Genomic DNA, 17,375 nt, shown 5'->3' with positions numbered 1-17,375 from the left:
GCTGTATGAGAAGGGGGTCCGACGGCTCTCCCTGCTGCATGAGAAGGGGGTCCGACGGCTCTCCCTGCTGTATGGGAAGGGGGTCCAACGGCTCTCCCTGCTGTATGAGAAGGGGGTCCGACGGCTCTCCCTGCCGCATGAGAAGGGGGTCCGATGGCTCTCCCTGCTGCGTGAGAAGGGGGTCCGAAGGATCTCCCTGCCGCATTAGAAAGGGGGACACCCCGCGCCCTTCACCGCTGAGGCTGCGGGGATTTCATGGTCCGTCTGGTTGGGACCGCTCCTTGGCCATGTCACATGGCATCTTCTGAAGCTGATTGATGGTTGCTGTCTATGGCGATTCAGGGAGAGTCTCTCTCTGGGGAGGTGGAGGGAGGGCAGAATGTGACTGGCAAGAGTAGTGACTGAAATCCAGTGTGGCCCCGAGGCCACCTCAGGTCTTACCCTGTGTCCGTCAGAATTAGTTCTTTGTGATTCGAGCTCCTCATGTCCACCCTCCCACCAAGATTCCCTTTCTTGTCACTTTGCTTAGAGTACGTTTTGCTGTGCAAAGATTTGGGTTTTCATATGGTTAACAATTAGTCTTTTAAGGTTTATTTATACAGAAGGGCCTTGCTCCTTCTTAAGAGCGAAGTGATTTTCTCATATTTTCTTCTGGCACTTTTATGATTTCAGCTTTTACATTGGAATCTTCCAAGTATAGGGGATGAATTTTGGTGTCCGGTGTATGGAACGGATCATTGTTTCTACCCTCCGATGGCCGCCAGGATGTCTCAGTACTGTTTATTATATGATCCATATTTCACCCAACTGCTATGGCATGAATGTTTCTGTCCCCCCCAAATGTAGATGTTAAATCTTAACACCCGGTGTGATGGTGTTTGGAGGTGGGGACTTCGGGGGGTGATTAGATCATGAGAGTGGAGGGGTTAGCACCCTTATAAAGGAGGCCCCCTTATAAAGGAGGCCCCATGGAGCTCCTTGGCCCCTGCCAACCCCAGGGGAGGGCCACACCCCACCACGCTGAGCCTTGGTCTCAGACGTCCAGCCCCCAGGACTGTGAGAACACATTTCTGTTGTTCCTCAGCGACTGGTGTGCGTGGCCTGTCACCGCACCCTGTGTGGCTGCACGTGAGCTCAGGCGCCCTCCACGTGATGTTCCGAACTCCCGTCTGCTGTGGGGGTTACTCTGGGCCTTCGAGTCTGCTCACTTGTCTGTCCTCCGCGCCCGGCTCGGCTGGTGCCACAGCTCGTACCGTGTGCCGTCTCAGAGATCCGGTGCTTTCTCCTGTTGCTCTCTCCTGGATATTCCTGCCGTGTTCTCGTTTCCTGTGAGCTTCGCAGGGAGTCCAGATGGTCTCCAGGGAGGGTTTCGGGTGAGCGTCGGAGGAGATCCACGTAGCTGCAGTGGAGATGCTGGGCCAGGGTGGGCGGGGCCACACGAAGGCCAGCCGGTGGTCTCCAGACTGCGAAGTCCCTTCTGAAGAGTCCAGGCACCGTGAGGGTCCAGAAAATACATGTTTCCTCCGCGTTATCTTCTTCCCAGGAGCGTCTGGTCTTCCTGGAATTCCGGGTGAGTGTCCAGCCCTCTCGGCTGAAATCTCCACGTCATGTTCGGTAGTTTTGATTTGGGAGAAAAGGAGACTTTCCGTTAGGAACAGACAGGACTCCTCTGGGTGCACTGGCCTGGTCCCTGTGGGTGCCCGCGGCCCCCATGCCTGGTGTCCTTCGGCGACGGAAGATGTCAGGTTTCATGGCAGAACAGTCGTGATGAAAACAGCTACGCGTGTCGAGCTACGTGAGCAGTACGTGCAGTGTATGCGTTGACTTCGTTCTTACACGTCCCTGGAAGTCAGAGTTCAGCCACTTACTCTCAGCTGCCAGTCCCAGGGGGACGTGGCGGGGACGTGGCACCGCGAGTCCTCAGCTCCCAGGCCGCCCCCTGCCCCGGGCATTGTCCGCGGCTGCCCTGTTCGCTCTCCCTCGGAGCGCCAGCCGGGCTGGAGGCCACCCGAGGCCCGTGGTGCGGACGGCGCTCACTCAGCCCACCTTCCACGGCCGGCGGGAGCCTCCTGTTTTCTGCTCGGGGGACACTTGTCCGTCCTGCTGGGCTACCTTCAGTCCACATGAACGGGGCAGTTGAGCCGCGGTTTTTCTAACCATGTTTACAAGTTAAAGCCTTTGCAAAGTTCCATCGAATCCATTATTTTTCTTCTTTTAAAACAACCTCCGATCTCCCGTTTTCCTTAAAGTCTCTCTGAAAAGCGACGAGAGTGCGGCCAGCAGGGTGGCCGGTGCGGGTCCGGCGCTGGGCGGCGGGGGGAGGGAAGGCGGAGCCTCCAGGTCACTCAGATGCACCCCCGCCTTCGCTCGGAGCGGCGCTGTGAAGTGTGAACCCCGAAAGGAAAAGGGGAATGCCGCTGTTTAACCCTGCCCGGAATCCACAGCGGAGACACGCTGGCCTCAAACTTCGTGTGTGAGTAGAAAATGGCCCTGAATTGGGCTGAAAAATGAAGGAAGTTCCAGACCAGTGAAGCAGAAATAAGAAAGAGGCCCTGGCCAGTTTGGCTCAGCGGTTAGAGCGTCGGCCTGCGGTCTGGAGAGACCCAGGTTCGGTTCCCGCTAAGGGCACGTACCTCGGTTGCAGTTTGTCCCCGGCCCTGGTTGGTCGTGCGGGTGGCAGCCACTCGATGTGTCCCTTCACGTCGATGTTTCTCTCTCTCTCTCCCTTCCTCTCTCTCCCTCCCACTCTATCTGTACAAAAAATGGAAAAATATCCTCGGGTGAGGATAAAAAAAGAAAAAAAATAAGAAGAAGAAAGAGGCCCTGGCCAGTTTGGCTCAGCGGTTAGAGCGTTGGCTGCGGTCCGGAGAGACCCGGGTTCGGTTCCCGCTAAGGGCATGTACCTCGGTTGCAGTTTGTCCCCGGCCCTGGTTGGTCGTGCGGGTGGCAGCCACTCGATGTGTCCCTTCACGTCGATGTTTCTCTCTCTCTCTCCCTTCCTCTCTCTCCCTCCCACTCTATCTGTACAAAAATGGAAAAATATCCTCGGGTGAGGATAAAAAAAAATAAGAAAGAGAATATGGGCTTTGCTTTTTTTTTTTTTTTAACTCATAAGCCACGCGTATAGCTTAAAAAGTCAAACAGCACTACTTATCAAAGAGAGTCGCCCCTGTTCCGATTCTTTAGCTGTATTTCTTCTGTTTTATTTTTCTTAATCCTTGTATTTCCGAACAAAATACTTTTAGTACTGTTTTTTGATTCTTTTAAATCAGTCGTTATCTGTTGACTTTCTACTGTGAAAGGTGAGGATTTGTCTCCTATTGACCTAACTCTCTCTCTCTTTCTCTCTCCCTCTCCCTCTTCTCTGTCTCTGTCTCTGTTTCCTCCTATTCACAGAAAGGAGTTATAGTATCAGTTTTAGGTGAACCAATATTTAGTTCTTGCTTTGCGGTCATTGCTGAACCTTTTTTTTTTATCCTCACCTGAGGACACTTTGCATTTATCTTCAGATAGAGCCGGAGGGAGAGAGGGAGGAAGAGAGAGAGAGAGAGAGAAACATCGATGTGAGAAAGACACATCGAGTAGTTGCCACCCACACAACCCCAACCCAGGGCCGGGGACAAACTGCAACCGAGTACGTGCCCTTAGCGGGAACCAAACCCTGGACTCTCTGGTCCACGGGCTGGTGCTCTAACCACTGAGCAAACTGGCCAGGGCTGAACCATTTTTATGCTACGTCTCATGGTGTATTATCCTTGATTTCCTTCCTGTGCAAGTTTTTGCTTTCACTGGAGGTAATAATCACTTCTTTGGAATGGTTTGCCTGGTTTTCTGGGTACCCCCCAATCCCATTCAGTGAGTGGGGAGAAGCTTAGAGCGTAGTGGGAAAGCCACAGCCACAGAGATCTAAGTCCCCCCCTCCCCAGCACGCCGGCCTCTCTCCCAAAGTGGGCATGAGAGTCACATAAACCCCGAGGAGATCCCTCCCATCTGGAGGTTCGTGTCAGACTCCACGGTGGGCTTCCTCGTGCTTCTCAGAACGTTCGGCTCCTTCGACACCGTCAGAAGCCACGTTCCAGGGCGACTGCGCTCTGTTCTCGGCCCACCGTGAGCCCGACTGGCCGGAACGGGCAGGTCACCGTGCTGCCCATGGAGACATCTGGAACCCTTCCGATTCCAGCCCAGGCTAGTGTGCTCCTCCGAGCGCCCCCTCCCAGCCACACGCGTGTTCCTGGGCACTGTGGGGTGCCCGCGGCCCGGCGTGTCTGATTGGATCTGACTGTCAGGAGACCCCGGGTACAGCAGTGGTTCTCAACTGCGGAGATTTTTCCCCCCACCCCGGGGACATTTATCAGTGTCCAGAGACATTTCTGATGGCTATGGCTGGGCTAGGGTGCTGAGTAGGGTGCCATAGAAGGGGGCATCTAGTGGGTGGAGGCCAGGGGGGCTGCCAAACATCCTAAAATGCCCAGGACAGACTCCCACAGCGATGAGCTGTTCACCCCAAAAGCCAACAGGACTGAGGTTGAGAAACCCCACTTTAAACAACTCACAACAGGATGGTGATTCTCCATCTGTTTCGTTTAAAACTGTTTCGAGGAAGGGACACAAGTCATCGGCAGTTTGCCCGTGAGGAAAGGGAGACAGAATTTTCAGGGGCTGATGACGTTTAAGGACCCCAAAGGTGGTGACTGATCTGGGGGACAGACTCTGTGCCTGGAGCTAGGGAAAGAGGAGCGTCGTGAAGGGGGGAGACCGGCGCGTCCAGCTCGGGGAAGAACAATGTCCCCGCCCGGCCCAGGGGCAGACACGTCCTCGGGGATGAACCGGGCTCGTTCTCAAAGCAAGAGCACGGTGGGGGCATTTTGCACACGGAAGTGCCGTACGCATTATTGTTAGAAACGTTAGTATGGCTTTCTTTCAAAGAAAGAAAAATTGTGTGTGTATGAGAAACAAGAGGGTCCGGATCTTGTTCTTTTCTTAAAATGTCTCGAGATGGACGTGGTGACTTTGACTTCACACACAGCCCTTCACGGGAACCACGGTGGCTTCGTGTATGGAAGCCCATGGTACAACATTCCGACACACAGTTTCCCCTTCTCATCATGTGACGTCCGATGCAATCGAAGGAATGGATGGCGTCTCCCTGGCTGGTGTGGCTCAGGTGGTTGGAGTGTTGTCCTGTGCTCCAAAAGGTCGCGGGTTTGATTCCCGGGCGGGGCACGTGTGGGAGGCCACGGGTCTATGTTTCTCTCTCACATCGATGTTTCTCTCTCTCTCTCTCTCTCCCCCTCCCTCTCTCAAGTCAATAAGAAAAAGAATGGCTGTAACAGATATGTAAGGTACAAAGTATCATAATAAAGTAACTCCGATGAGCACACCACACAGCCGTGGAAGGAGGAGGGGCCAGTTCAGGCCACATGTCTGTGTGCTCTTTCCTGGTCCCATCATCCTGGTTTTGTTTTTTATTTTTTTTAATGTCATTACTTTTCTCTTTTTTTGAAATTTTTATTAATTTATTTTCTTACAGATGTTTCTCTGTTTTCCGCCCTAAACACCTGCCTCCCCCCCCCCCCCAGCATTGTTGTCTATGTCCATTGGTTATGCATATGTGCATATAAGTTCTTTGGTTTATGTCATTCCCCCCCCCCCCCCCCGAGATCTGTCAGTCTGAACCGTACTCCTTTCTATATCTCTGGGTCTATTTTGTTCACCATATTCATATTCCACAAATAAGTGAGATCATGTGGTATTTGTCTTTCTCTGATTGGCTTATTTTGCTTAGCGTAATGCTCTCCAGGTCCCTCTATGTCATCTCAAAGGATAGATCTTTCTTTCTTACAGCTGCATAGTACTCCATTGTTTACATGTACCACAGCTTTTTTATCCATTCATCTACTGATGGGCACTTGGGCTGTTTCCAGATCTTAGCTATTTGTAAATAGTGCTGCTATGAACATGGGGGTACATATATTCTTTCTGATTGGTGTTCAGGCTTCTTAGGGTGTATTCCTAGAAGTGGGATCACTGGGTCAAATGGCAGTTCGATTTCTAACTTTTTGAGGAAACACCCTGTTATTTTCCACCGTGGCTGCACCAGTCTGCATTCCCACCAGCAGTGTACTAGAGTCCCCTTTTCTCCACACCCTCGCCAGCACTTGTTGCTTGAGGATTTGTGGATGGCGGCCATTCTGACAGGTGTGAGGTGATACCTCAGAGTTGCTTTTGGTCCCATTGTCCTTAGCAGGGGTTTATTATTCCCTTGCCTTTAAAAAAAGTCTTATCGTGGATCTATCACATGCACAAAAATGATCTTTCTTGCTTTGGGCTTCACACAAATGGTTTTGCACTCACTGTTGAAACTTGTCTTTTCCACTCGGCAGTGAGCTCCAAGCGGTGTCTTTGTGGTCGCACTTCCTCCGCCTGGGCTGCCGTGACCCTTGTGAACACGCCAGGGGTCATGGCTCGCCCTGCCCGATGGAGCCGTCTGGGCTGCCGTGACCCTTGTGAACACGCCAGGGGTCATGGCTCGCCCTGCCCGATGGAGGCTGGATCGCTCCCTTTTCAGCACCTTGTTGCTTCATTATCCTGTTTTGCTCTGAAGCGTAATGTCGCTGCTAAGGTTCTTGTGTGTCAGGAGCAGACAGGGACTGTCCCTGATTTGCACCGAGGGTAGAGGGCTGGGTCGGGAGGTTGCAGATGCTGGGATTCATGGGATAAAGACAAGCTGTTGGCCAGAGTGGCCGTCCAAACGTCCTCTTGCTCCAGCATTGTTTCGGGGTTTCTCCGCTCCTCATCCTCACCGACGGCCGGTGCTGCGTTCTCCTTAATTTCAACGTGAAGGGTGCGGAGCCATTCACCGAAATCCTGACTCCGAGTTTGCCCAGCCCCCGGGAGGGCTAACACACTTCCTTCCTCAGTTTACCTGCGTTACCTTTGCTTGTCATGGTTCTCCATTTTTATATTGTTTTTTCCCCCTTTGTCTCATTGATTTATGAAACCCTGAAAATATTTCCTGAATAGTAATCCTTTTGTGAGCTAAATGTGCTCAAAATGTATTCTCCCAGCTTAAGGTTTCTCTTACTGGCTTTTTAATGATGTTTTGAAAAGCAAAAGTGTTTTGTTTTTTAATCCTCACCAGAGGTTATTTTTTCCACTGATTTTTAGAGTGGAAGGAAGGGAGGGAGAGAGAAACATCGATGTGAGAGAGACACACTGGTTGCCCCCCCCCTCACAACCCCCACCAGGGCCAGGGACTGAACCTACAACCGAGCTACGTGCCCTTGACCGAGAATCGAACCTGAGACCCTTTGGTCCTCGGGCTGACACTGTAACCACTGAGCCAAACTGGCCAGGGCAAAAGCAAAAGTTTTTTATTTTAATGAAGTTAAATTTATTCATCTTCTATGGTTAGACTAACTGTGTCTTATATAGAACATCCTTCCTTCCCTCATGGTTACGAAGTAATACTCCCATATGTTCTTCAGTTTCTTTTTTTAAGTTTTAAGTTTTACTTTTCATATTTAAGTAGTTAATCCGTTCAGGCATGATTTTTGTGGACGTTATCCAATATAGGGTCCAATTTCCGTTTCTTGTTGTATTGGATCCATTTATTTAATAGTTCATTTATTTCCCATCGATATGCAAGACATCTCTATCAAGCTCAGATATGTGCATGGGTCTGTTTGAGGCTCTCAGTGTTGTTTCCCTGGTAAATTTGTCTGTTTGTCCGTTATTGTCACAGTATCTTAGTTACTAAAGCTTCAAAATAAGTTCTAATATCGTAGAAGGCGGCTTCCCCCCAGGTGTTTCTTCTCGTAAACTATTGTGATTACTTTCTTCCATATAGATTTCAGGATACGTTTGTCAAGTTTCTTTAACATGCTATTGGGGTTTTTGTGTGTGAGAATTGATATGGTTGTAATATTTTTCTATCCATGGACATGGTATAGATCCCCACTTACTTATATCTTCTAACATGCCTCTCAGTCAAGTTTTCTCCATAAACACCTTGCACAAAGTGTGTTCAGTTTACTCCAAGTACCTTATTTTTGACTGCTGGTGTATAGAACTGTGATCAATTTGTGTATCGTAGGCCTATGTCGTCATTGCATTGAACACTTTTATCAAGTCTAAGGATGCGTTTCCCCCCAAGGCAGTGCTACAGTTTTTATTTTTATTTTTATTTATATATTTTTTTCCAGCTCAGAGCTCTCTTCCCTTCCTTTGGAGATTTCCTTTACTCGCTTGCAAGCCCACCGATGGTCTCGAACCTTTGTTTGTTTTACTGCACCCGGGACCCAGTGATACTGTAAGCGTTTAACTCTGTATGCATTTGGTCTGCCGTTTTGTGGACGGTGGACATTCTTGGTGTTTACTTAAACCAAATCTGCATCAGGCGCTCAAACACCGGAATGTGTCCCAGGGTTGTCCTTTGTGGCCTCCTCGCTTCTCCTGGTCTGCAGGCTGGGTGCAGGAAGCGTGGCACCCCATGCCAGGGCAGGGCTGTTTGGGGTCCGTTTCCTGTTTCGTGGTGAGGGAGGGGCCGGCTGGAGTCAGCCCAGCCCCTCCCCCTCCCTGCTGTCAGAGAGTCTTGACACACAGACTCCTCGGGCTGCGTTGCTCTGAGCTGAAATCTCATCGACACGCAGACTTCTCGGGCTGCGTTGCTCTGAGCTGAAATCTCATCGACACGCAGACTCCTCGGGCTGCGTTGCTCTGAGCTGAAATCTCATCGACACGCAGACTTCTCGGGCTGCATTGCTCTGAGCTGAAATCTCATCGACACGCAGACTCCTCGGGCTGGGCTGCGTTGCTCTGAGCTGAAATCTCATCGACACGCAGACTCCTCGGGCTGCGTTGCTCTGAGCTGAAATCTCATCGACACGCAGACTTCTCGGGCTGCGTTGCTCTGAGCTGAAATCTCATCGACACGCAGACTTCTCGGGCTGCGTTGCTCTGAGCTGAAATCTCATCGACACGCAGACTTCTCGGGCTGCGTTGCTCTGAGCTGTTGCTCTGAGCTGAAATCTCATCGACACGCAGACTTCTCGGGCCGCATTGCTCTGAGCTGAAATCTCATCGACACGCAGACTTCTCGGGCTGCGTTGCTCTGAGCTGAAATCTCATCGACACGCAGACTCCTCGGGCTGCGTTGCTCTGAGCTGAAATCTCATCGACACGCAGACTTCTCGGGCTGCGTTGCTCTGAGCTGAAATCTCATCGACACGCAGACTCCTCGGGCTGCGTTGCTCTGAGCTGAAATCTCATCGACACGCAGACTTCTCGGGCTGCGTTGCTCTGAGCTGTTGCTCTGAGCTGAAATCTCATCGACACGCAGACTTCTCGGGCCGCATTGCTCTGAGCTGAAATCTCATCGACACGCAGACTTCTCGGGCTGCGTTGCTCTGAGCTGAAATCTCATCGACACGCAGACTCCTCGGGCTGTGTTGCTCTGAGCTGAAATCTCATCGACACGCAGACTTCTCGGGCTGCGTTGCTCTGAGCTGAAATCGCGTCACAGAGAATTAAACGTCAAGGTGGCTTTGTGATGTGGAAACTCTCGGAGGGAAGTGGGAAACACCAAGCGGGCTGCACACTGCAGACCTTCCCGATAGGAGAGCGGGAGGTGCCAACACGGCAGCGGATCTTTGAAGCGGGTCCCTCACAACCGGTGTGCCTGTCCCCGGGAACCCAACATGCGGCCTTAGGTCAGACGGGGCAGCTGCATTCGCCACCTGCCCCTGCGGCCTTCGTTCCTCCCTGCCCCCCATCTCCGTCCTCGGGTGACCCCTGTGCTCGCCTCAACACAGCACTCCATCGAATTCTCTGTTTCCAGCCTGCTTCTGTCTTCCTCGCTAACCTGCAGAATCCTTGCGCGGGGCCTCGTGTACCGTTGGCCTCTGCAGCCCAGCGGCTGGCACGAAGCTGCACCGCAGTAACTCGGGGGGGGGGGGGGGCGCGTCCCACGGTCCACACGCTTCAGGTTGTCACGTGGCGAGACCTTTCGGACCGCCCCGTCCTCCCTCAGCACAACTGACGGGCAGCTGTGTCTTCTATCACCCTGGATTACCCGCCTTCTTAGTCTTAATCACGATCTAATCCACTCACGCTTGAGTGCTTTGTGGCTGCGTCAGCCCGGCCCCTGACCAAGGCGCAGACGGCCGGCGCGGAGATCGCTGCTCCGTGGGTGATGTTTACCGTTCAGCGGGCGATCTGACATGTCGGTGCAGCGTCTGGCCGGTGTCTGAGGGGCGGTGGTGTTCGTAGTCAGAGCTCGGGTTGATGGAGCGGAGACTGTGTTCCAGGCACTGTGCGTGGGTTCTACAGACGCTCCTCGTTTACCCCGGTCTCTGCTCTGCTGTCATCTGGCCTCTCCGCTGGCTTGAGAGGTCCCAGGGCTCTCACGAAGGTCACTGCGAGGAAATGGAAGAACTAGGGTTTCGGGGGGCTTCTTGACCCCAAAGTCTGAGGTCCTGGCCAGGTCACCCCAACACCCTCCATTGGTACTACACCCAGGAGGTCCCGGTGGGCTCCTGATCATTTCAGGGGCGCGGGCAGCTGACCAGGGTTACGTCGGCAGCTGACACCAGCGCTGGGCGTGAGCGGGCGTGTCGGCGCCCATTTCTCGGCTCCAGTTCTCCTTGTAAATAAGCAGACGCACCGCGGACTTTCCACGCGTGTGTGTGAGCGAAACGGTGCCTGGCAGCCAATCGGACCGCACTTGCAACCACTGGAAGAAGAGTGTCCACCCAGGACGCCCAGCAAAGCGTCGCTCAGAAATGAAGCTGGGCTGGAGCCGTGTCGGACGGTGGAACCGAAAGAACGTGTCGCCGACAGACGGGTGCGGAGAAATGCCGGAGACTTCTTCCAGCCGTTCTCCAGTGCGTTTTCCGCGTCTGTCCGAGGGGTCCTGCGACTGTTCTCCTTGGCTCCTTCCATGGTGAAGTATATGGAACGGTGACTGTTGTGGCTACACCGCCCGCGCATTCCTGGAACAAATCCCACTCGGTGTGATGTCCTGTCCCATCCATCGGTGGCTGGATCGTGGGCAAGGAACTGCTTGGGAATTTTTGTATCTACGCTCATGAAAGAACTTTTCCCATAATTCTGCTTTTTGTAATGTCCTCATCAGATTTTGACATCAAGGTGATGCTAAATTTATAAGTGGGAAATGCTTCCAATTTTCTGGGGAAAAAAAAATTTAAGTGCTATTTCTTAAATGTTTGGAAGGATGTGGTGGCCAAGAGTTCTGCCGTCTGGTCCCCCACAGTGGCCTCCGGGAGCTTCAGCCTCATTTCATGCCCCCACGTACCGTGGTCTCCCTTCCTCCATCCGTGAAATGCTTCTGCTCCAGGGGGGTTGCAGGCATTACCCGATGACTTTAGACAGGAGGACACGATTACAAATGGCACTGAGCTGTGTACGAGGGGAACATGTGGAGAAAGAAACAAGCCAGATTGGAGGGTTCCGACAGGCTCACCTGGTAGTCTGAGGTCTGAATAATGCCGAGGCACACAGGACAGGTGGGGAAGAGGAGTCCAAATGGGCAAACGGAACAACAGCACGTGCCAAGGTCCTGAGGCAGGAGGGAGTATAATCAGCATCAGGAGTTGAAAGGAAGAGCTCAGAACACCAGAGGTGAGCAGAGGTCTGTAGAACACGTGAGGATTTAATACTGAAAAGAGAGTGATGTCTTAGCAGGGGTCCCAGAGCGTGTCCTTGGAAGAGTAAGCCCCTGCCTGCAGGGGGTGGGGGAGGTTAAATGCCAGGGGACCGATCAGCGGCAGCTGCCAGAGCCTTGACCTGAGAGAAGGGGCTGGGTGGGGCAGAGAGGACGGGAAGGTGGGTGGACTCTCAGAACCAGGGGGAAGGTCACCCCCACACAACTTGGTGATGGGTTTCATACAGGGGAGGGAAAGTGGGGTGCCAAGGATGACTCGGGGGTTCTGGCCCCGTGGGTGGATGGCGGTCTCTCTTCTGAGGCAGGGACTCAGCGAGATGCCCGGTTGGCTGGTTTGAAATGATTCAGTTGGTTTGGGGCGTGTTAAATTTGTGAAGTCACTGAGACATTGAGTGGGGAGGCCAGCGTGGCCCGCGGGTGTGGCGCAGGCCTGCAGCCCCGAGTGAGGTCCGAGCCACGCACACCGGGAACCCCCCAGACTAGTGGGTTTGTCCAGACGTCTCTTGGAAGTCTGTGTGGCCGTGACCGGCTTTCCTTGTCCCTGGTCTCCCCCCTTTTCTCCGGAGAACTTGTTCATTTCTCTCTCGGCCCCTCCCGTCTGGGGCGTCTTCTGACCACAGCCTGTGTCCCGCCGGCCGGGGCAGCGGGAGCAGCGGCCGCTGCAGCTCTCCTGGGAATCACTGGCACGTGCGGACCGGTGGCCGCCCAGGGTGAGGGCCGTCGTGCATGGCGAAGGGCATGAGCCACTGCACAGGTGTCTTCTTTTCTTTACTACTTTTATTTTCGTTTTTTCTTTCTTCATTTTTAGAGACAGAGGAAGGGAGAGGGAGAGAAAGAAACATCCATGAGAGAGAACATCGATCGGCCGCCTCCTGCATGCCCCCCACTGGGGATCGGGCCCACAACCTGGGCATGTGCCCTGACCGGGAATCACACTGGTGACCTCTTGGTGCAGGGTCAATGCTCAACCACTGAGCCACACCAGCTGGGCTCTTTATTAAATTTTTAATTGATTTGAGAGAGAGAGAGAAAGAGAGATCACTTTTGTTGTTCTTTCTTTATTTATCCTCACCCGAGGACACTTTTCAATATTTTGTTCAGATAGAGTGGGAGGGGGAGAGAGAGAAAGAAACATCGACGTGAAAGGGACACATCGAGTGGCTGCCACCCACACGACCCTGGGACCGGAGACAAACTGCAACCGAGGTACGTGCCCTTAGCGGGAACCAAACCCGGGTCTTTCCGGACCGCAGGCCGACGCTCTAACCTCTGAGCCAAACCGGCCAGGGCTGTTCCTCTTATTCTGCCTTCATTGGCTGATTCTTGTCTGTGCCCTGATCAGGGATTGAACCAATAGCCTTGGGGCGTCTGGACCACGCTCTGACCTAGTGAGCCGCCCGGCCAGGGCCGGAGGCGCCTCTCGAAAGGCACACGCACTGCGCTGGAGTCCGCAGGTGTGCGCACCCGCCCGGCCCGAGGGGCGTGTCTGGGACGGACCCCCTTCCAGTGGGTCCTAGGCACAGCTGGACGGGAGGAGGGGACAGGTTCTGAGTGAGGCCTTGTACCCAAATGTGCGTAAAAGCCGCGGAGAGCACATTTTTGTGACAAGACAGTCAGGTGGATCGGAATGAACAGAACCTGCGCTCTCTAAACAAACTCCACCCCACGGCGTTGACTCGGACGAGGGGCTCGGAACGTCCTGGGGACACAGCTGGAGCCTGGGTCCGAGCTCTCACAGCCTGGACAGGATCCCGGAGGCTTCAGCCGGCAGGATGTTCTGCAAGATCAGTCGATCGTGCTTAGGTCCAGCATTTTAAAACGAAGAAGGAAGGTGCTCGGCGAGACGTTTGAGCCTAACGGTGAATGTTACGAGAGACGGAGGCAGAGAGAGAGAGTGTTTTTCACATGGAGGCTGTTTATTTGCCAAACCCATTAAGTCGACCTCCGCTCGGAGGAGCCAAGGGGTGGCGGCTCGACCCCGAGATTTCTGTGCGGCGGGACGTGATGTCAGGGCTCCAGCCCAGCTCCCCCCGGGTCGCTCCTGGGTGCTGGCGCTCGACGACGTGACTGGGGTGGCCAAGGAGAAACCCGGTGTCTCCTCCGGACCGCAGGCCGACGCTCTAACCACTGAGCAAATCGGCCAGGGCCCGGTGTCTCCTAGAGACTCGCGCTGTCGACCCTGTGGTCGGCGGGCTCTCGTTTGTTAGCTTCCCGAATCAGTTTCCCAAACGAGATTTCTAGCCCCACTTGCTACTTCTCCTGAGGTTCCTTTTCCACGTGGGACTCTGTCGGCTGCTGCTGTGTGTGATACGCTCACTCTAAACAAGCGTCTACCCATCACGTGTCTTCTCGTGTGAGTGACACTCGGCTCAGCAGGGCCAGGCCGCGTCCTCGGTGTTTCGGGGGACACACCATGCCACGCCCACGTCCATCCTCTGAGTGCAACGCTTTATTATTTTATTGTAGTCAGTGGGAAAACTGCTTTCTAGTTTGATTTAAGACAGCTCAGAACTTTTGTGTTTAATCCTCACCCGAGGATATATTCCCATGTATCCTCAGATAGAGAGGGAGGGAGAGAGAGAAAGGGAGAGACATCGATGTGAGAGGGGACGCACCGACTGGTTGCCTCCTGCACGACCCGGACCAGGGCCAGGAACGAACCGCATCCGAGGTATGTGCCCTTGACCGGAATCAAACCTGCAATTCTTTGCTCCGGGGGCCAAACCAGCCAGGGCAACAGCTCGATACTTCCATAATCCCCAGGTTATATGGGTAGACTGTGGCGTCGATGGTCAGACCCCGGGCCAAGGTCACAGGGAGAGCAAGCCTGCTCATTTGGAAGAGGTGGACATTTTAAAGTGTGTGGTGCCAATGACATTTTATTTTCTCTTAGGAGTGACTGGGTGACCTCCTACAAGGTCATGGTGAGCAATGACAGCCATACGTGGGTCACTGTGAGGAATGGATCTGGGGACATGGTGAGTCTGTCTTCCCGCTGACCTCGGGGCCTGGCTGTGTGGGGCTCTGCAGACCCGCCATGCGCACCCGGTCAGGGTTTGCACCTGGGTGCTTCTTACTTCACGTCAACTCAAACCAACCGCAGAGTCTAATGGACAGTGACTCCCCTTCTGTGCCTGGAAGCGGGGCACCAAGGGCCCACGTGCAATTCAGAGCTGCTGACTGGTCTCTTCCCCAGCTCACGAGTCAGCCCTGAAGTTACCTGGCTGCTGGGTAGCTGGGCCCCTCCCGGCCCCTCGGTCAGGATCCTCCCCTGACTCGCTCCCCTCCCGGCTCCTGGGTCAGGATCCTCCCCTGACTCACTCCCCTCCCGGCTCCTGGGTCAGGACCCTCCCCTGACTCTCCCCTCCCGGCCCCTCAGTCAGGATCCTCCCCTGACTCGCTCCCCTCCCGGCTCCTGGGTCAGGATCCTCCCCTGACTCCCTCCCCTCCAGGCTCCTGGGTCAGGACCCTCCCCTGACTCTCCCCTCCTGGCTCCTGGGTCAGGATCCTCCCCTGACTCTCCCCTCCAGGCTCCTGGGTCAGGATCCTCCCCTGACTGCTCCCCTCCAGGCTCCTGGGTCAGGACCCTCCCCTGACTCGCTCCCCTCCCGGCTCCTGGGTCAGGACCCTCCCCTGACTCTCCCCTCCCGGCCCCTCAGTCAGGATCCTCCCCTGACTCGCTCCCCTCCCGGCTCCTGGGTCAGGATCCTCCCCTGACTCTCTCCCCTCCCGGCTCCTGGGTCAGGATCCTCCCCTGACTCTCCCCTCCTGGCTCCTGGGTCAGGATCCTCCCCTGACTCCCTCTCCTCCCGGCTCCTCGGTCAGGATCCTCCCCTGACTCGCTCCCCTCCCGGCTCCTGGGTCAGGATCCTCCCCTGACTCGCTCCCCTCCCTGCTCCTGGGTCAGGATCCTCCCCTGACTCTCCCCTCCCTGCTCCTGGGTCAGGATCCTCCCCTGACTCCCTCTCCTCCCGGCTCCTGGGTCAGGATCCTCCCCTGACTCCCTCCCCTCCTGGCTCCTGGGTCAGGATCCTCCCCTGACTCGCTCCCCTCCCGGCTCCTGGGTCAGGATCCTCCCCTGACTCGCTCCCCTCCCGGCTCCTGGGTCAGGATCCTCCCCTGACTCGCTGGGACGACCCCGTCTTCCAGCCCCAGGACTTGTTTCCGGTTGGCCGGTTCTGATCGCGTCACTGTCTTCCTCAGGTTCCCGAGTGCGTGTTCCTGATGCGGAACAAGTGTCTCGCACAGTCTGACCGTAGCCTCCGTCTGAAGCTTCTTTCCCGTTCTTACCCCCCCCCCCTTCCGTGTTCCAGAAAAACCCAGCAGGGCTGCTGCCTCTGCAGCCGTCTCGGGTCCCTGCAGCGTGGCCGCCCTCCATCCCTACACACTGATTAGTCTGCCTCCTGGGCCAGTCACAGGGACCCCCTCCCCGAGGCTTCGTCTGGTCCTTCCCTTCTGGAAACAGAGCTCTGTGGTTGCGCCTTGGCCATGGCACTGATCAGTTTCGGCTCTGACAGCTAAGACTTACCCACCCCCGAGCCCCGGATGGGGGCTTCCTGTGGCCAGGGTCCAGGCCCGAGTCGGTTCCCTCTCCCCTCGCTGCCCAGCACTCGTGGGGTATTCTGCACCGCGGCTGGCTCGTGGAGGGCGTGGATGACTGACTGTCCCTGATGATAAAGTTCTAAAAGCGTCTCCCCCTCCCCTTGCGCCAGCAGATATTTGAAGGGAACAGTGAGAAGGAGATCCCCGTGCTCAACGAGCTGCCCGCGCCCATGGTGGCCCGCTACCTCCGCGTAAACCCGCAGTCCTGGTTCGGCAACGGGAGCATCTGCCTGCGGATGGAGGTCCTTGGCTGCCCGCTGCCAGGTGAGTGTGTCCGCACCCGCAGCCGCCCGGCCAGAGGAAACCAGGGGCGCCTTCTCATGTCTCCTGCAGAGAACCTAGAAACGAAAATAGCAAAACGAAAATAACTAAACATCTCCCGCAGTCCCACTCAGAAACACCAGGACCGTTCGGGGCCTCGACGTAACGTGCCAGCTGTGGTTTGCCTCCGGGGATTGCAGGGCGGTGCAGAGTTCAAGGGTGAGAATTCGCGCCACTGTGCCGCCCACAGTCAGTAACACCGTTTGGCGTCCTTGGGCGTCCCTGCTCCACTGCGTCGAGGGGGTGGGAGGGGTTCATTTTAGACCTGACCACGTACATGGTGTCCTTCTGTTTAAGTAGCTTCAGTTAGATGCCTGTGTCTTTGGGGGAAACGCTTATTCTGTGAGCCTGTGTTCCCTTTGCCCTGTTGTCACATGGTGGTGTCTGGCTGTGACGTCAGGGCGACAGAAAGAAGGGGGCTGGGGTTCACACGAGCCGCCTGCGCTGTGCTGGCCTCCGCTGTGGGCAGCTGATGTGATGGCCGCTCAGAGCCTGTGCCTTCGTGTCCAGGTGCAGCCTGTAGGTGGCGGCCTGTTCGTCCTGAACTGGCATCCCCAGGACACTGGCCCCCAGAACCTCCCTAAGTCCCTTCCCTGGAACCTGTAGGAATTTGCATCCTCCCATCCACCTGCGGTCAGCCCATGGGAGCAGGTCGCACGGTGTGGGTTCCCCTCCTGTGCTTTCTGTCAGTGGGCTGGCCCAGTCTTGTGCAGTGTGAGGTCAGGCCCTGCTCCCGCTGGCCCCTCAGCCCCCCAGCGCTGCCTGGCAA

At 55.1% G+C, this 17,375-nt stretch overlaps 1 protein-coding gene across 1 annotated transcript in view; it reads left to right on the top strand.

Moving 5' to 3' along the window:
- CPXM2 (carboxypeptidase X, M14 family member 2) overlaps positions 1-17,375 on the top strand; it is an 89,579-nt gene that overhangs the window by 39,157 nt on the left and 33,047 nt on the right. Inside the window, exons 5-6 of the mRNA XM_036265158.1 lie at positions 14,577-14,661; positions 16,399-16,549. Of these exons, the coding sequence (XP_036121051.1) occupies positions 14,577-14,661; positions 16,399-16,549 (236 nt within the window). The remainder of the gene's footprint in view (positions 1-14,576; positions 14,662-16,398; positions 16,550-17,375) is intronic.

Source organism: Molossus molossus, unplaced genomic scaffold (genome assembly GCF_014108415.1).
Source record: "Molossus molossus isolate mMolMol1 unplaced genomic scaffold, mMolMol1.p scaffold_m16_p_17, whole genome shotgun sequence".
In the NCBI taxonomy this organism is placed as follows: domain Eukaryota; kingdom Metazoa; phylum Chordata; class Mammalia; order Chiroptera; family Molossidae; genus Molossus; species Molossus molossus.
This window is presented reverse-complemented; position numbering and strand designations above follow the sequence as displayed.